The following is a 20,498-nucleotide window of genomic DNA, read 5'->3' as shown; positions in this document are numbered from 1 at the left end:
TGTGGGGACTCCATTAAAAACACATGACACAGTGAAGGAGAGAGTACACTGTGTACTATCCAGTACACTATGATTATGGAGTTGACATTTCTCAACATCTCAGTGCATCCTGCATCTTAATATTTACCTGGAGAGTTGGCCAACGAGGCGTGGAACACGGAGAAGTTGATGAGAGCATAGGAGGCCAGGAAGAAGTTGGAGATGATGGGAGCGATGACGTTCAACTCAGCTGGAAGAGAGGAGGATGGAGAGAAGGAAGGATGAGGAGGATGAGAAGGATGAGAGAAGGGTAGAGAGGAGGTTGGAGAGATGGAAGGATGAGAGAAGGATGGGGAGGAGGATGATGATGGTGCAGTTTCTATATAGTGTCACCAGGTGACACCACTAGCTAGTGTTGTAGGAGGAGCGGTGCCAAAGGACGTGAAACCAGGAGAAATGGGCTTTGGGTTTGGACTTCAGTGTATGTGTGTGGGCGATGGGATGATGATGATGATGATGATGATGATGATGATGATGATGATCCTCCTACCGATCAGAATGAAGGCCAGGCCGATGAAGAAGGTCAACACGTAGCCTCGCAGCGGCTCGTTGTTCTTCCCATAACCCTTTGCAAACACTCCCAGTCCGGGGTAGATGTTGTCCTTACAGAGCGCCTGCAGCAGTCAACATTCACTTTATTACTTCATACAGTTTTATTACTTCATACAGTTTTATTACTTCATACAGTTTTATTACTTCATACAGTTTTATTACTTCATACAGTTTTATTACTTCATACAGTTTTATTAAATGTACCTTTATTAGTTCATAGACTTTTATTTGTTACTACTGTTTTTAAATTGAACACCACCTGTCACAAATAAATTCAAATATGTCATTTGTGTATCTGGAATATGTGTAACACAGTGAAACAGAAAACTGAAACGTTGAACTGTTCTACTTCTTCTTTTGTCCCTGGACGCTGCTTGTGATCGGGTGTGGCTTCCGTGCGGTGCCTCCTCTCACCTGGAAGACCTTGGGGGCGCTGACCAGCGACGCCAGCGCCGACGACAGCGTCGCCGAAAAGATCCCGGCGGAGATGAGGGGCCCGAAGCCCGACACCAGGCTCATCACCTGCACAGGAACACCAGTACTAGTACTACCCAGTACACTGACGCGGTGTACTATCTAGTACACCGCGTCAGTGTACTGCTGCACAGGAAGTCATGCTGTTTACTGTACGTGCTACTGATTAAATAATGTCAGGTTGTTGATACAAAACCTGTCCTTCGAATACAAAACAACAAGACAACAAAACAACAAAACAAGAGAGCAAGACAACAAGACAACAAAACAACAAGACAACAAGACAACAAGACAACAAAACAAGACAGCAAGACAACAAGACAACAAAACAACAAGACAACAAGACAACAAGACAACAAAACAAGACAGCAAGACAACAAAACAACAAGACAACAAGACAACAAAACAAGACAGCAAGACAACAAGACAACAAAACAACAAGACAACAAGACAACAAGACAAGACAGCAAGACAACAACAAAACAAGACAACAAGACAACAACAAAACAAGACAACAAGAGAACAAAACAAATCAACAAGACAACAAGACAAGACAACAAAACAAAACAACAAGACAACAAAACAAAAAGACAACAAGACAACAAGACAACAAAACAAGACAGCAAGACAACAAGACAACAAGACAGCAAGACAACAAGACAACAAAACAAGACAGCAAGACAACAAAACAACAAGACAACAAAACAACAAGACAACAAAACAAGACAGCAAGACAACAAAACAACAAGACAACAAGACAACAAGACAACAAAACAAGACAGCAAGACAACAAGACAACAAAACAACAAGACAACAAGACAACAAGACAACAAAACAAGACAGCAAGACAACAAAACAACAAGACAACAAGACAACAAAACAAGACAGCAAGACAACAAGACAACAAAACAACAAGACAACAAGACAACAAGACAAGACAGCAAGACAACAACAAAACAAGACAACAAGACAACAACAAAACAAGACAACAAGAGAACAAAACAAATCAACAAGACAACAAGACAAGACAACAAAACAAAACAACAAGACAACAAAACAAAAAGACAACAAGACAACAAGACAACAAAACAAGACAGCAAGACAACAAGACAACAAGACAGCAAGACAACAAGACAACAAAACAAGACAGCAAGACAACAAAACAACAAGACAACAAAACAACAAGACAACAAGACAACAAAACAAGACAGCAAGACAACAAGACAACAAGACAACAAAACAACAAGACAACAAGACAACAAGACAAGACAGCAAGACAACAACAAAACAAGACAACAAGACAACAACAAAACAAGACAACAAGAGAACAAAACAAAACAAAAAGACAACAAGACAAGACAACAACACAAATCAACAAGACAACAAATCAACAAGACAACAAAACAACAAGACAACAAAACAACAAGACAACAAAACAACAAAACAAGACAGCAAGACTACAAGACAACAAAACAAGACAGCAAGACAGCAAGACAACAAGACAACAAGACAGCAAGACAACAACAAAACAAGACAACAAGACAACAAGACAGCAAGACAACAACAAAACAAGACAGCAAGACAACAAGACAACAAAACAAGACAACAAGACAACAAGAGAACAAAACAAATCAACAAGACAACAAGACAAGACAACAAAACAAAACAACAAGACAACAAAACAAAACAACAAGACAACAAAACAAAAAGACGACAAGACAACAAATCAACAAGACAACAAAACAACAAGACAACAAAACAGCAAGACAACAAGACAACAAAACAACAAAACAAGACAGCAAGACAACAAGAGAACGAAACAAATCAACAAGACAACAAGACAAGACAACAAAACAACAAAACAAGACAGCAAGACAACAAGAGAACAAAACAAATCAACAAGACAACAAGACAAGACAAGACAAGACAAGACAACAAAACAACAAGACAACAAAACAAAAAGACGACAAGACAAAAAGACGACAAGACAACAAATCAACAAGACAACAAATCAACAAGACAACAAAACAACAAGACAACAAGACAACAAAACAGCAAGACAACAAGACAACAAAACAACAAAACAAGACAGCAAGACAACAAGAGAACGAAACAAATCAACAAGACAACAAGACAAGTCAACAAAACAAAACAACAAGAGAACGAAACAAGACAACAAAACAAAAAGACAACAAGACAACCAAACAAGACAGCAAGACAACAAGACAACAAAAAAAATCAACAAGACAACAAATCAACAAGACAACAAAACAACAAGACAACACGACAACAAAACAAGACAGCAAGACAACAAAACAACAAATCAACAAGACAACAAGACAACAAAACAAAACTCAACTGTGTTAAAAAGTTCCTGACTGCCAGGGAAAGTAAAGTAAAGTGTAAAGTGTTGTGTCACTGTGGTGATGTCACCAGAAATCAGTACCAGTGTGTGTGAGAGAGAGAGACAGTGTGTGTTTCTGTCTCTTTATAGATGCACTTGTGTGTGGGTTCATGTATATGCTGATGTATATCAGAGTGTGTGTGTGTGTGTGTGTGTAGGTGGCTCTCAATGCTTCCATTCAGATCGGCTGGAGCCTTGTGACTCCAAACAACAGTCGCTATTATTCATGCTTTCCTTTGTTTACACACACGCACACACACACAGTATCAGTATCTGGGGATGGAGGGATGAATCAGAGCGACAGCTGACGCACAATAAAGGTCAATATGATCCACTTGTAAACAAAATGGCCGCCACAAAGAAACTGTTGGCAGCCACACAGGAGCACAGCCCTGAGCACGAGCACCAGGATGACGTACCACACCCAGTGAAATGTCCTGCTGCAAACACTGCACACTGTGCTGGCCAGCGTATCCCACAATGCATTGTGAGGACAAGAGGCCTGCAAGAGTTTCTATGCAGCATTGTTCTACGAGCGTGGTGTGGTTCTACAGGTGTGATTCTGCAGATTTGGTGTGGTTCTACAGGTGTTGTTCTACAGGTGTGGTGGGGTTTCTACAGGTGTGGTTCTACAGGGGTGGTGGGGTTTTACAGGTGTGGTGTGGTTCTACAGCTGTGGTGTGGTTCTACAGGTGTGGTGGGGTTCTACAGGTGTGATTCTACAGGTGTGGTGTGGTTCTACAGGTGTTGTTCTACAGGTGTGGTGTTGTGTGGTTCTACAGGTGTGGTGGGGTTCTACAGGTGTTGTTCTACAGGTGTGGTGGGGTTCTACAGGTGTTGTTCTACAGGTGTGGTGGGGTTCTACAGGTGTGATGGGGTTCTACAGGTGTGATGTAGTTGTACAGGTGTGGTTCTACAGGTGTTGTTCTACAGGTGTGGTTCTACAGGTGTGGTGGGGTTCCACAGGTGTTGTTCTACAAGTGTGGTGGGGCTCTCCCAGTGGTTCTGGAGGGGATGGTAGCTCAGGAGGTAGAGCTGGTGGTCTAGTAATGTAAAGGTTGCTGGTTGGATCCCAGGCTCCTCCTGCTAGCATGCTGTAGTGTCCTTGAGCAAGACACTTAACCCCTCATTGCTCCTGATGGCTGCGTCCGTCGGTGTTTGAACAATTGTAAGTCGCTTTGGATAAAAGCGTCTGATCAATGACTAAATGTAAATGTAAATGTTCTGCGCTTCTACCTGGAAGTCGTTCATCAGGCCGTACTGGCAGCCTCCCTCCTTGCAGATGGAGAAGTCGTAGCCCAGCGTGCAGGCGGCGTCGGTGCAGTTGATGGTGTCGCTGACGGTGTCGTTGTGGTCACCGGTAGCGTCCCTCACGATGCAGGCCCCTGCAGGAGACAGCGTCACCATGGTTACGCTCAAAACACTACTCAGCGGTTATCTGTCAGAACAGCAGCTGTGCAGCTTTGAGGTTGTGAAGTGAGCGTGGCGTTTCTGTGATGTCATACCTGACACCTGAAGGTACAGCGACCGCAGCCTGATCTGAAATGATTGAAATGTGTGTTTCCTCTCTGACTGGGGGGGCATTTCTTGGCAGGCAGCAAAACTTTGCATAACACCTGTGTAGAACTCGTACAGGCTGCCGGGAACGCACGCTTTGAGGTACAAGAAGGAAACATTTTCCTGCATTTAACTAACTTCTAATTTGACACGGGGCCAGACTGATGTGCGTGTCGATCCAAATCTGGACCAGAGTATGGACTTTGAGAAGTGTGGGTCTTGGGGCTAGGAGACAGTCTAAGAGCTAGGAAACAGTGGAGACCCTCTAGAAGGTCTTTCTCCTTCTCAGCAGAGGGCTGCTCATTGAGTTGAATTAACACAGTCAATTATTTACCTGTGGAAATAGTGACAGCCACATAGGTGATGCCTGTGATGACGATGGCCAGAAGAGTTCCTTTAGGGATCGCTGACTGGGGGTCCTGGGGGCGGCGGTGGCATTTAATGTCAGTTGTCATCAAGTCATCGCAGTGCTCCACGTAAGATCATCTTTGCAGACGGGTTTTACAAAATAAAAATAGCAGCAAAAATGTTGGAAAGCTGGACTATGCTGTTGTAATGCAGGCCCATTCACACAAGAAGACTTGTTTGTCTTTTGGACACATGTTGAAACATCTTGAACTCAACAGCACTGGTTGAATTCCAACTAATGAAGCTCCTTTACCTGCGCGACTCGTTTCAGAATAAAGTTTTAGAAGCACATCATGAATCGTGCGTTTTTGCTCACGGTCAGGTCTCCAGAGATGTTGGCTCCGGCCAGGATCCCAGTGGCTGCTGGGAAGAAAATGGCAAACACAGAGAAGAACGTCTCCTCGTCCCTGAAGTCAGGACCCAAATTTTCCAACAAGATGGCCGCTAGAAGGAGGAGAGACAACTCAATCTCAACACTTCCAGAATTGGAGCATCTATTCATTGGCAAATGTCTCAAACATCACGCTCACAGTCTTCTGGTCCGCTGAAGAAGAAGAAGCAACCAGTGATATCGTGAAGCTTTGCAGATATGAACCAAAGACGTTTATGCTCTCGTCCAGACCTAGAATATGGATGTTTACTTACTGTACATCTCAAGGCAAGCAGGTAAACAGATTCCTCCACATATCAGTGCTGTTTACTGCACACAGTACACCTTACACCCTGACCGAGGATGATGGAGATGGAACGAAAGCAGGCCAAAGATTTTACCAGAGCAGTTGGTAAAAGGGGACGGGACTCACTGTTGTAGCCGAAGAAGCCCTTTGGTTCCTTGTCTTTCATGGGGAGGAACGTTCCTATGAAGTAGTTTGCGATGGCCCCCAACAAGATCACCAACAGAACGATCTGAGCCTGTCACAGCAAAGCAAGGGAATGGATGCTGGAAGATGTACATCTACTGTATCAATGTGCTTTTTAGTGTTTGAGGTCTTCTAGGCGTCTGTAGAGTCTGTGTTCTTAAGTCTGTAGCGTACCTTGGCCTCCCACTCCATCCCAGCCACAGAGATTCCCAGCAGAAGGATGACGGTCAGAGTTCCAACGATACGGATGTCGTTCAGTTCATCTGTCATCAAGGCGTCAACGTCCTGACAGGAGCAAAGAGATGGATGAATGGACAGACAGACAGACTGACGGACTGACAGACAGACTGACGGACTGACAGACAGACTGACGGACTGACTGACTGACTGACAGACAGACTGTCATTCTGGGGAGTTTCCTCACATTCAGCATCTCTACGACCGTCTCAGCAAAGCCGACCACGTACATGGCGACTGCCACGGCGTTGGCGAAGGCGAAGATGAGACCGATGGAGCCGCCAAACTCTGGGCCCAGGCTCCTGGAGATCAGGTAGTAGGCGCCACCTGGGGGTGAGAGGCAGAAGAGCAGGAAACAGAGGGTTAAAGCTCCAGTTCATACTCCAGTACTTGTTGTAGCCTTAGTAGGTCCAGTGTGTTGAAGAGTGGTTGCTGAAATGGTATATTTTTAGGGGGATGATTCTCATGCTCTGTCAAATCATCTCACCTCCCCGTACAAAGCCGTTGGTTGCGATGGCAGAGGTGGACAGGCCTGTTATGGTGGTGACCAGGGTCGCCATGAAAATGATTGCAATCGTCAGTCCTGTTACAGATTCAAATAGAAGACGTCAGTCAGGTCAGGAGTGTAAATGGATCAACCACGACTGGACGTCTTACATTAAAGTTGATAGTTCCTGAGGGTTTGGGAATGGGCTGTCATCTAGTACTTCTGTAAATGTGGAACAACTGAGATAAAAGTCTTGAAATCAACTGGACTGAAGTTGGACGTACCGATGCCGGCCTGTCCCACGATCCAAGACATCCTGATGAACAGCATCACTCCCCAGATGTTCAGCATGCAGCGGATCTGCAACACACACGGTTTCCTGTCCATCCCAGTGTGGAAAGTACTTGAACAGTAACGTTGCAATGTCTATTTGGGAAAATAATGGCTTCTTACTTCTGGACCCCTTGCTGCCCAACAGAACTCGACCTACTTCTGCACAATTACCCCCATAATCTGTATTTAAGTAGTAATACCATGTTAAGCTGTCAAATGCCAAACCAAACCATATTTTGCAGTCATGGCAACTAAATAAAGGTTCAACTAAACCTGAATAAATAAAATAAAGAAAAGTACTCAATAAAAACGCTGCTGATCCTGGATACACTGGAGACACCATGGGACCCTTTCGCCCACCAAACCACTGATCCTGGACCAGCGATGGAGACTCACCAGGACTCCTTTAACCCAGCCAAACTTGATGGCTCCTCCTTTGGCTTCCTTGGCGGCCATGGCTGCCGCCTCCTCAGCCCCTGAGAGCTCCTCCCCATTGGCCAAGCCGTCCTCGAAGGGCTCCTGTCGGCCAATCACAGCCAGACGATAGGAAGAGGAAGAGGAAGAGGAAGAGGAAGACAAAAGCTTCATGGAAAAACCTTGGACATTGCACAATGCAAGGATGTAAACGTGGACTGAGGAAGATGATCAGTATAGGCAGAGGAAGAACGGTTCCGAACTGGTTCTTTACAAGGCTGTTTGGTTCCCCCTGTTCCTCGCACGGTGGTATGGAATATACGTTTCTTAAAGGGACAATAGACAACTTCTATAGAGTATACCGTTGACATTTCTCAACCCATTTCAATAAGAGGTTTTTAAATTCCAGGGTGTATGTTCTCCCTGGAGTAGGTTGCTCTACCGTCCGTCATTTCCTCTAATGGTTGCTCATCGGTTGATGCACTTCCTGTGACGCGCTGCCCTGTCTGAATGCAGAGTGACATGGAAGTTTACAGGAACCAATCTAAACACAGATGGTGTCATTATTCTTGAGACATTACACTGTGCCATCAACATTCACTTCATATTGAGAAGGAAAAGTAAAAAGATGTCTATTTCTCCTTCAAGTCTTATTTGAGATCCTGGATAACACACATTTAGAAAACAAACTACAACACAGAGAAATGGTTCTTTGGAGAATTGTCATCTAAAAGGTTCTTCGTTGTTATTGGCGTCAATGCGAAGAACCCTTCACAATCCATCAGATATGTACTGAGAACAGAACAGAATATCTGTGTGGTGTGACAGGCTCCTAACCTTTGACCTCTGTCCCGTCCAGAACTCAACAGTACATTTAAACAGTCACGTGACTTTGTTTGTTTCCAATAGGGGCTGGATCGATCGGCTGCATTACCTTCCATCTCAACTATTTGTAAGTTGTAATCTGCAGATATGACAAGAAACGGAAAACGATACGACGAGTACTTTGACTTACTACTTAGTATTGCTACTTTAAGTACATTTAAGAGCGAGTACTTTTATTTTAGTAGAAATTGATCTGTGGTTCTTTCTCTTTTACAAGAGTATTTCTACTTTTACTGAAGTAGCATGTGGGAGTACGTGGTCCACCCCTCATCCTGGACACACACACACATGTGTGTGTGTGTCGGGGGGGTGGTGCTCAGAGTCCACTTTGTCTTACAAACATACTGTAGCTTCAACAAAAGGACAATAATCACAGTTAGATTTGCATAAGTTTGACTTCAGCCTGATCTGAGCTACAGTGTCCTGGGGATCCACAGGTCCAGGACCCCCCTGGACCCCCGAGGACCCCCAGGACCCCCCAGGACCCCCCAGGCCCCTGTTACCTTGTCCAGCTCGTCGTGCAGCTCGGACAGGGAGGGCCGGCTCATCTTGTCCCCCAGCCCCGCCGCCGTCTGCCGGTAGAAGTCAATGTTGGGGACGGCGTCGATGGTGTTGTGGCCGAATGTCCTCAGGTAATAGGTGTTGGAGTGCGAGTCCGAGACGTGGGTGTGTCCGGTCCCGGTGGAGTGCAGGCTCAGGGAGTCGCTCCGCACCTCGTCCCCGTTGTGGGACACGTCCGGCGGGAGCCCGATGTCCATCGCGGTCCCCAGCCCTCCCGCGTCGAGGAACCCCACCACCCGGAACCGGCCTTTGGAGTCCTCGGCTCCCGGACCTCCCACGGCTTTGGTCCCGGATGCCCCGGAAGGAGCATCGATCTGGACCTGGGTGGGTCCGGACCCGGCCTCCGTCACCACGTCCACCTGGAAGCGGCTCTTGGGGGAGCCGGTCCGCAGGGCGGGTCTCTGGCCCGGGGGTCCAGACATGTCCAGGGAAGGAGAAGAACCGCGATGTGGACGGAACCGGACCAGAGGGAGCACACGGGGTCATTTACACACACACACACACACACACACACTGAGCTGCTGCAGGTCCGAGCAGAAGATCCAACTGGTGTGGTCCGTCAGCACGCGAGAAACCCCCCCCTTCTACTCCTCCTTCTGGGATGGAGAGAGGGAGCGAGGGAGGCTGAGAGAGAGAGAGAGAGAGAGAGGGAGGGAGGGAGGGATGGAGAGAGGGATGGAGAGAGGGATGGAGGGATCTGACAATAAGTCATTTGAGAGAGAAAGCCTCGTTAGTTTAGTGTGGTTGGCTGGACACAGAGAAAGAGAGAGAGAAAGCAAACAGCTATTTTGATCATAATAGTAATAATAATAATAATCAGCTAAATAATAATAATAATCACAATAGAGTTTTGACAGTTTACATTCAGGGCTCTCTGCAGTTTTCAAATGAGTGGAGTCTTTTTCAGTACTGTACTAAAGTACTTTAGGTCTAATTAATTCAAAGTGATGCCTGCAGCTTCTCATGTCAGGCTGGAATGCGTCACGTGTGGATGGCGTGCGTGTCCGTGCGTGGATGGCGTGCGTGTCCGTGCGTGGATGGCGTGCGTGTCCGTGCGTGGATGGCGTGCGTGTCCGTGCGTGGATGGCGTGCGTGTCCGTGCGTGGGTCAGACTGAGGCTGTTGTTCCCTGAGACAGTGGAGCATTCAGGTCTGGGGGAGGGAGGGACACAACAGGAGGCTTTATCTGCAGGACAGTGCTCAGGAATCCAGCTTTATGAGAGGAAAGTCGTATTGTTATTAGCAGTAGTTGTATAGCATTTCAAATTGTTCCATCGTTGTTCGATTATTCTGGCATAGAGACATAGTGTGAGGGCAAGGTGGACGTCACGGAGGGAGGGGGCGGTTCACTGACTATGAAGTAATGGGGAGAAGTTCTGGCGTTTCCTTGCAGGATTAGACCCAGCTCTTCAAGAATAATGCCATGAACAGGGTGCAACTGACTTGGAGGAGGAATCGGTGATTGCAGGGCCCTGTGAGTGTGCCAGACCAGCTCTTAGTGGGAGTCCCCTCAGTTGCCCATATGCACCCTCCCACGCGATTGTCTCTTCACTGGACTGCCAGGGGACTCCAACCACACTTCCTCCACTACCTCTGCAACATCTTGACTTCTCTGTAAACTTGTGGTTGGTTGAAGCAGGAGCTGTGAGTGACTCCTGCCTCTCTTCACGCTCCAGGTGGCACAGGCCTGTGCTCAGGTCCAGGGAGAGCCTCTTCATCCAAGGAAATGAACCAAGCACGTCCATCTTGTGTGAGTCAGGCAGGGCAGCATCCTGCGCCCGGTCACCTCTCCGACGTCCATTCATTACATCATCTTCATCCCATGGAAGCTCCCTCTCTTGCTCTTTCTCGACCTCTGTCATTGTTTCAAGGTGATGCTTCAAGTCAACCAAACCTGTCGTGGACATAAACATCATCCACATGAAATACTTCAAACTCTGCTTTACGTGAAGACTCGGTTCCTTATCCAACCAAGCCAAGACCATCCCTACTTTTCATTCCTGGATACTGAGACTGTGCTGAGTTTTCCAAATAAGTGCTGTCAAACCAAAGTTGTCTCATGATGGGATGAGTCCATCTGATCTGCAACCCCCCCCCCCCCCCCGTTCATCACAGTTCAGGACTTGCTCAGGAATGCAATTTATACAGGACTCACATATTCACTCGTGTTAGAATAATGATATTACATACCAGCAACTATTAAGTAGTTTTTCATATGTGAATATAGTTCTCCCACATGAGATGTGACTCATGTTTTCACCTTGAATTCTTGGTACACATTCCTTGTGCATTATCCTCCTTCTCTTGTGCCATGTGTGTGATCCTCAGAACAGCTCGGCAAGTTCAGTTGCAACGTGTTTGATTCGCTTGAACTTGAACTTTAACTTTGCAGCCATGGATGACCGCCCAACTTTACTCCACATGATTTGGCATTTGGCAAAGGCTGGACTTGATGCTGAGGGAGTTGAAGTTCTCGTCCGTCATCTTCTTCCAGAGAATGTGTCTTGGGCGTGGACCTCGTCTGCCTGTGCTTCTTCTGCTAACGTTGCCATGCTCTGTTCACCAGAAACTTGAAAGGCTTTGATAAAGTTTGACCTGATGTCAGGTGTGGTTCTCATCACTTTCCCCCTGATCCTGTAGGCAGAATGGATGTCATCCAGGGAGGTTTCCAGGACGTCAAAGGTGTGAGGTCCTCTCACCGATCGTCTTTCCAGTGTTTCCTCATCAACCTAGTGAGCGTGACTCAACGAGGCTTCTTTGCTGAACTGTCCAGCGATCGGCTGTGGCTGCTCCGTAACTCACTGGCCTCAGGTCGGCGAGCACATTCTTCCGCATGTGATTGGCAGCTTCATGCATCCTTGCACTCACACTGGAGATTACTTTTCGTTGACGCAGCACGCGGTATGTGTTTGGATACTGTGAACCAATTACTGTCCTTCAGAGTAAAACACAGCAGCTGGTGTCTTTATCGTCTGTTCCCTGACACTTCACTCCACGTTGATGGAATGATGACTTTAAAAAGAAACAGCCACAGTAAAACCCTATTTCACTATGATGTCACATTTTGTAATTGATCCGTGGTTCAGGTGGGAGCAGAACCGTGGGGGTCCACGCTACGGATCAGGGTCATCTACGCCTCTTTCCACCACTAGCTGACTATAGCTAGCTCAGGTTGTTACTGGAAGTGAGTGACAACATAATGAAAGGATCCTACAGAGATAGAGCTTGTTGTTGAAGAGTAGGATCCTCTGTGTCATGGCTCCTTCAAAGCCACTGGACTCACATCAACACGGTCCTTCTACCTCACAACACGGGGCTGCTGCTCCACCGCTGCAGCCAGCGCTTACTTTGTTTATGTTACAGTGTGACTTTGGTGATTTAACGGGTGCGTTTGGATCCCAAGGTGTTACCACGTGTACAGCGGCAGCTGTCGACCACGACCCTGTGTTCTGAGGTAGAATGACTGTTTTTGTTCATGAGCTTGAACAGCTTGGTGTTTCCCTGCTGCATCATTCTCATCATTTTGGGCGAACATCAACTTCTGCTAGGAGAAGCCATCTTACCTGTCCCTGTTTCCACAACTTCCATGCACAATTGTTGTAAACAGCGGGGAGGCAAAGCTGACGTTGCATTAAGATGCTGTTGCCATTTCTGTGGTTATATGCAAATATGTGTGAAAGCTGCGACCAGGGATTTGCAGCCTCAACGTGTCCTTATTTTGCAGCATTGGATCCAGTCATAACAAACTTTAGGTGTGTAAAACAGTCCAAAATACGCTTGAAGCTCCAGAGCAACGGATCAGAATCGTGTCTGTTTTTTTTAGTCCCAAATGTTAAAAAAGTTGATGAAATCTTTGTGAGGGACATGCAGCCTCGAATGTTTGAATGGAAGTGTGTTGTTGGGACCTTCCACACGGAGTGATTTCCTTCCACAGAGACACCGTGAGGCTGGACTCTGTGGACTACAGGAAGTAGACAGGGACCTGACTGGAAGTAGACAGACACCTTCTCATTTTTAGGATAAAGTCACAACATGCAACAAGTGTAGTATGAGTAATACAGTGTTTCACCAGGACTTGAGAAAGCTTGCGTCACCGTGTCAGCCGATGCTGCGTCCAAGGAAACTCTGAAAATTGTAACCTGTTTTATACGTAATGCTGATGTCAAGAGGAGCGACAGCACGAATCTGATGCTACGTTCTGTGGAACCTCAAAAATTTGTAATTTATGTTGATAATAGACCCTGTGTATTGCTGCCTGCAGCCATTATTATAATTATTATTGTTGTTATTAATATGGGTCCATCCCCTATTGTTATTGTTCCGGGAAAATTCTCTGAATTTTGAAATGTAAAACTATCTGAAACACAACATCGGCAGAACCTACGGACACGGTTTATGTCTAGTTTGAACCGGTATGTCACAAATTTCTCCTGACTGAACTTTCATCCAAATCGATACACATACGGAGCAGATATTACTGAAAAACCTACCAACTTTGACCCCACATATTCAGCTGGTCCTGCTTGACTGACATGCCATTATTCGTAAACAAATATGAGATTGACCGTAAAACACTTTATGATGTCATCATACTATTTACTATAAATGTACAAATTCCCATTCAGAATGTCCATTCACACTGTGTACACTGTACAGTGTAGACGCTGTAGTGGTTCAACATTACAAACTATGCATTTACATGTATATTTATATAGCTTCTTACTTGGTAGATGTCTGTTGATATGTTATCTCTGTAGTCCCCATTACTTCGCTGGATTAATAAAAAATACAAAAAAAAGTAATCCAGAAAAACTTGTTACCACATCGCCTCGAACTGAGTGATGTGTTCAAGATCCAGCAAAGCTTTGGAAAAATAGAAGCCATGCAATGGTAATTACTCACAGAAATACCACAACGTTTTTGGTATTTCATGGAAACGTAACTTAGTGAAAATGTAATCCAAGGAAAAAAAGTCAACAATTAAATTACGTCAATTCGACCGCTATCGTAAACCTACGTAAATACATCCTAATTGACATATACGAGACACAACCTCCCCTACCGTCACTGATACTCTGGATGAACTTCAATGCAACAAGGTAAGTAATAACAATGAAAATATTTAGTTGAAGGAAAAAAAATAAAATACGTTTTTTAAATAAATGTCATGTATTAGAGGCAGATGATCCGCTGTGGCGACCTCTAACGGGAGCAGCGAAAGAAGAAGGAGAAATAAATGTGATATATAAATATTTCCCGACATCTCAACTTAACAGACTTTAATGAAAAGACTGAAAGTGTTAAGTATTGAAAAATTCTTCCATAATAATTGAATTCCAAATGAATGTTAAAGTTCCATAAATATTATGCATTGTAATATAGACTATTAAACAGAATTTTACAATTGTACATCTCTAACATAAAAAGTACAATAAAGAAGTATTATCAGATAACATTTTTAATTTAATGTCTTTATTGTTATGCCGAAAATTGAAGACAATAAAGAAGCCATTGTCCCAAAATCCAGTCGTCAAGGTCAGTCACAATATAAAAAAAAACAAAAAGTACTGAAAAAAAATACTGTGAAAAAAACACTAATGGAAAATCTTTCAATGTAAGTGTTGCCTACCTCAACCAAACAGAACAAAAATTAAAAACAGTTTAAAGCAGACTCTGAAACAGGGTTACCATACCAAAAAACGACAGACTCAGACACAGGGTTCCAATACCTTTTATATAAAACACCGGACTTTGAAACAGGGTTTCCATACCTTAAACAAATGTCCAAAAAAAATTTACCTGGTCCCCTCCCAGAGGACCTGGTTCCCCAGAGGAGCACCAGGGGAAGGAGACCGGTCGACCGGTCTCCTTCCCCCAGGGCGGTGACAGACTGCCCCCTCCTCCCTTCCGGAGCGTGGGGCCTCGGGCTGCTGCGCTAGCTGGTGAAGCCGTGGCTGGACTTGGCAGTTGCGAGGGCTGCTTGAAAGCGTGGCCTGGCTGCTGGGCTGCTGGAAGGTCTCGGCGGTGGCTACTGGGTGGAGGAGCTAGCCGCAGACGGTTACCCATCGTGGTTGCTGCAGCCGCTTCTCCCCCGGTCCTCTGCCGGACCCCCAGGTGCTGCTACTGCCGGTCGGGAGGGGGTTGGTGCTGGGGCCGCCTGTTGACCAGCTAGTGGCTCCTGGGCGTCTTTGGACAGCCCCTCTATGTCCCTTTCCCGTTCCTCTATGCACAAGGACTTGCTCTCATCAGGCTAGATCCTATATACATTAAAGGTCATTCAAGATTATAAATATATTTAAGGTCAAATATAAATTCAAAGTTATTCAAGGTTATACATACATTCAAGGTCACACATACATTCAAGGTCATGCAAGGTCATACATATATTCAAGTCAAACATATGTTCAAGGACAAACATACGTTCAAGGTCAACCTACATTCCTACGATGTCATATTACAGGGCCATACATACCAACATTCCAATTGACATATTGTAAAGAGAAAACTGCACATGATCAATTCTTTGAATGATGTTTAACATGTTTTATATAGGACAACAGCCTTTTGTATGTTAGGTAGCTTTTAAAACACACATTGCCTCTGGGTTTTAGTGAGTTTCTCAGAGTTAATATCAAGAGACTGTTCTTTCTAAACAGTGTCTGTTGCAGTGTAAGGGTTTACCAGACCACATTCCCTCCTCAATCAACCTTGTGTGGAGATAAGTGTAACTTGACAGAGCATTGTGTGTTTTCTTTTATGGCCTAGTAAGACTGTACCTGTGACCTGAGTTTGACTGTTAAACCATTGTATGGCTCTCATGACTGACTTGATTTGATCAATTGATGATTGAGGGGGCATAGTCTTGTACATGACACCTGACCAATGGTACACAACCTCTCATCGGTATGAAGCCTTCTTCATCAGAAGCAGGGGCAGACTGGTCAGAACACTGCTTTGGAGCAGCTCTGAATCTTTCTCTTTTTTCTGCAGAATAAATATCTTTAATACTCTCAGTTTTGTTTTCCTGCAGCCGGCAGATGAACCTCATCGACCACGGAGGAGAAATTTTCCAACAATCTGGCGCCGATGATGACACTCTGCGCTTGGCTCTGCTGGACGGCTTCATGCCCAGGTTGTGTGAGACCAGGCGTAAGAAATCCTTGAAGGAGTCGTCTGGACATGACGGAAGATTCAGCAGAGGCAACACAAGATCTCCAGGACCTGTACGCCTCCAGGACCTTAATGCCTCCAGAACCTGTACGCCTCCAGCACCTGTACGCCTCCAGGACCTGTACGCCTCCAGGACCTGTACGCCTCCTGGACCTGTACTCCTCCAGGACCTGTACGCCTCCAGGACCTGTACGCCTCCAGGACCTGTACGTCTCCAGGACCTGTACGCCTCCAGGACCTGTACGCCCCCTCTAAAGCTCTGAAGCTCTAAAGCTCTAAACCTCTGAAGCTCTAAAGCGCTAAACCTCTAAACCTCTAAAGCTCTAAAGCTCTGAAGCTCTGAAGCTCTAAACCTCTGAAGCTCTAGAGCTCTGAAGCTCTGAAGATCTAAAGCTCTGAAGCTCTAAACCTCTGAAGCTCTAAACCTCTGAAGCTCTGAAGCTCTAAAGCTCTGAAGATCTAAAGCTCTAAAGCTCTAAAGCTCTAAACCTCTGAAGCTCTAAAGCTCTGAAGCTCTGAAGATCTAAAGCTCTAAAGCTCTGAAGCTCTAAACCTCTAAAGCTCTCAAGATCTAAAGCTCTGAAGCTCTAAACCTCTGAAGCTCTAAACCTCTGAAGCTCTAAAGCTCTAAAGCTCTAAAGCTCTAAAGCTCTGAAGCTCTGAAGCTCTGAAGCTCTGAAGCTCTGAAGCTCTAAAGCTCTGAAGCTCTGAAGCTCTGAAGCTCTGAAGCTCTAAAGCTCTGAAGCTCTAAAGCTCTGAAGCTCTAAAGCTCTGAAGCTCTAAAGCTCTGAAGCTCTAAAGCTCTAAAGCTCTGAAGCTCTAAAGCTCTAAAGCTCTGAAGCTCTAAAGCTCTAAACCTCTGAAGCTCTAAACCTCTAAACCTCTGAAGCTCTAAACCTCTAAAGCTCTGAAGCTCTGAAGCTCTAAAGCTCTGAAGCTCTGAAGCTCTGAAGCTCTAAAGCTCTGAAGCTCTAAAGCTCTAAAGCTCTAAACCTCTGAAGCTCTAAACCTCTGAAGCTCTAAACCTCTGAAGCTCTGAAGCTCTAAAGCTCTAAAGCTCTAAACCTCTGAAGCTCTAAACCTCTACACCTCTGAAGCTCTAAACCTCTGAAGCTCTGAAGATCTAAAGCTCTAAACCTCTAAACCTCTAAACCTCTGAAGCTCCAAAGCTCCGAAGCTCTGAAGCTCCGAAGCTCTAAAGCTCTGAAGCTCTAAAGCTCTGAAGCTCTAAACCTCTAAACCTCTGAAGCTCTAAACCTCTGAAGCTCTAAACCTCTAAAGCTCTGAAGCTCTGAAGCTCTAAAGCTCTAAACCTCTGAAGCTCCAAAGCTCTAAACCTCTAAAGCTCTGAAGCTCTGAAGCTCTAAACCTCTAAAGCTCTGAAGCTCTAAACCTCTAAAGCTCTAAACCTCTGAAGCTCTAAAGCTCTAAACCTCTGAAGCTCCAAAGCTCTGAAGCTCTAAAGCTCTGAAGCTCTAAAGCTCTGAAGCTCTCCCCACAACAGCAGGTTCTTCCTGTCTGCAGCTGAGCTCATCACAAGGCCCTGCCCCCGTAGACTCTACATGGAGCTGTACGTCTCAGTCGAATGGATGTCAATGTGTTTGAGGAACACATTCCTCATTCTTCTGGACTATTATGCTGCACATTACACATACTGTTATACTTCATACTCTGAACACTTGCACATTCCTGCACAAACTGTTCAGCTTTATTACAAAAAACATTTACATTTATGTTTCATGTTTGCACAGTAAACCAGACAAATTCCTTGTTTGTGTAAACTTACTTGGCAATAAAGACGATTCTGATATACATATGCATATATAGTGTACATATACAGTATCTATATCTATATCTATATATCTATCTCTCTCTCTCTCTCTCTCTATATATATATATATATATACTGTATATCTGTGTATATATATATATATACATAGATATATACAGTATATATGTATATATACTGTATACAGTATATATATATATATATATATATATATATATATATATATATATATATATATATATATATATATGCTGTACAGGTATTCCTCACTTAACCACCTACTGTACCTGTTTAACAACCTGTTTAACAAGCGTTCAGACTTAGGACCAGCTCTCTGACCAGTCTGTATTGTACACTGTGTACAATTTGACATTTCACTGCATATATGTAAGTATGTATATGTATGTGACGAATAAAGCTCTTGAATCTTGAATACCAAGCATCTCATCACTCTTTATATACTATATACACAATATCAGTATATTATATTATATATAATATACTGATATTATATAATATATAATATCAGTTTTATTACATTTCATTACATTTGATTACATTTCACTGCATATATGTATGGAAGTATGTATATGTATGTGACAAATAAAAATCTTGAATCTTGAATCTTGAATATATAATATATATATATATATACTAATATATATTTATACTTATATATACTATATAAGTATATATAAGTATATATACGTAGCTCAGGAGGTAGAGCTGGTGGTCTAGTAATCTAAAGGTTGCTGGTTGGATCCCAGGCTCCTCCTGCTAGCATGCTGTAGTGTCCTTGAGCAAGACACTTAACCCCTCATTGCTCCTGATGGCTGCGTCCGTCGCTGTTTGAACAATTGTAAGTGGCTTTGGATAAAAGCGTCTGATCAATGACGAAATGTAATGTAAATGTATATACTATAAACACTATATATACTATATACACGATATACTATATACACTATATATACCATATACAATATACACTATATACACTATAGATACTATATACACTATATACTATATATACAATATACACTATATACACTAAATATACAATGTACACTATATATACACCATACATATACTGTATACATCTCATCACAGTTCTCAGTCTCGTTCCCACAGTCTGTCAGTATTCACTACACTAGCGTTCGCAATAACCCCCCCTATCGTGAAATAATACTGTATACACTATATATACCAGCCACGCCCCCTTACTGTGAAATACTGTATACACTGTATATACTATATATACCAGCCACGCCCCCTTACTGTGAAATACTGTATACACTGTATATACTATATATACCAGCCCCACCCCCTTACTGTGAAATAATACTGTATACACTATATATACCAGCCACGCCCCCTTACCGTGAAATAATACTGTATACACTGTATATACTATATATACCAGCCACACCCCCTTACCGTGAAATAACACTGTATACACTATATATACTATATATACCAGCCACGCCCCCTTACCGTGAAATAACACTGTATACACTAAATATACTATATATACCAGCCACGCCCCCTTACCGTGAAATAACACTATATATACTATGTACACTATATATACTCTAAATACTATATATAATATATACACTATATATATTATATACACTATATATACAATATATACTATATTTATTATATACACTATACTGTATATACTATATACACTATATTTATTATATACACTATACTGTATATACTATATACACTATACATAGGATATATACTATATTTATTATATATACTATATATACCAGCCACGCCCCCTTACCGTGAAATAACACTATATATACTATGTACACTATATATACTCTAAATACTATATATAATATATACACTATATATACTATATACACTATATATACAATATATACTATATTTATTATATACACTATACTGTATATACTATATACACTATACATAGGATATATACTATATTTATTATATATACTATATATAGCAGCCACGCCCCCTTACCGTGAAATAACACTGGTCGTCGCTTAACGACCTGGTCGTAGTAACAGAACTCGGTTATGTGAAGTACCTGTATATACATCTATATTGATATATATACAGTCAGTCAGTCAGTCAGTCAGGTAGGCGGTCGGTCAGGCAGGCAGGCAGTCGGTCAGGCAGGCAGGCGGTCGGTCGGTCGGTCAGGCAGGCAGTCAGTCAGGCAGTCGGTCGGTCGGTCAGGCAGTCGGTCAGGCAGGCAGGCGGTCGGTCGGTCAGGCAGGCAGGCAGGCAGTCAGTCAGGCAGGCAGGCAGTCAGTCAGGCAGGCAAGCGGTCGGTCCTTGATGGGAG

At 43.9% G+C, this 20,498-nt stretch overlaps 1 protein-coding gene across 1 annotated transcript in view; it reads right to left on the bottom strand.

Annotated features, from left to right (window-relative positions):
• LOC307232528 (solute carrier family 12 member 2) overlaps positions 1-9,651 on the bottom strand; it is a 23,586-nt gene extending 13,935 nt beyond the window's left edge. The window contains exons 1-13 of the mRNA XM_080003567.1: positions 9,154-9,651; positions 7,748-7,870; positions 7,303-7,378; positions 7,019-7,114; positions 6,719-6,858; positions 6,469-6,579; positions 6,238-6,346; positions 5,751-5,878; positions 5,361-5,445; positions 4,706-4,854; positions 1,006-1,113; positions 530-653; positions 128-229 (exon numbers count right to left, since the gene is read on the bottom strand). Of these exons, the coding sequence (XP_079859693.1) occupies positions 128-229; positions 530-653; positions 1,006-1,113; positions 4,706-4,854; positions 5,361-5,445; positions 5,751-5,878; positions 6,238-6,346; positions 6,469-6,579; positions 6,719-6,858; positions 7,019-7,114; positions 7,303-7,378; positions 7,748-7,870; positions 9,154-9,633 (1,831 nt within the window). The 5' untranslated portion in view covers positions 9,634-9,651. The remainder of the gene's footprint in view (positions 1-127; positions 230-529; positions 654-1,005; positions 1,114-4,705; positions 4,855-5,360; positions 5,446-5,750; positions 5,879-6,237; positions 6,347-6,468; positions 6,580-6,718; positions 6,859-7,018; positions 7,115-7,302; positions 7,379-7,747; positions 7,871-9,153) is intronic.
• Between the last annotated feature and the right edge of the window lie 10,847 nt (positions 9,652-20,498).

This window comes from Zeus faber (genome assembly GCF_960531495.2).
Source record: "Zeus faber genome assembly, chromosome: 7".
Taxonomy (NCBI): domain Eukaryota; kingdom Metazoa; phylum Chordata; class Actinopteri; order Zeiformes; family Zeidae; genus Zeus; species Zeus faber.
The sequence above is the reverse complement of the archived record's forward strand: the minus strand, read 5'-3'. Positions and strand labels throughout refer to the sequence as shown.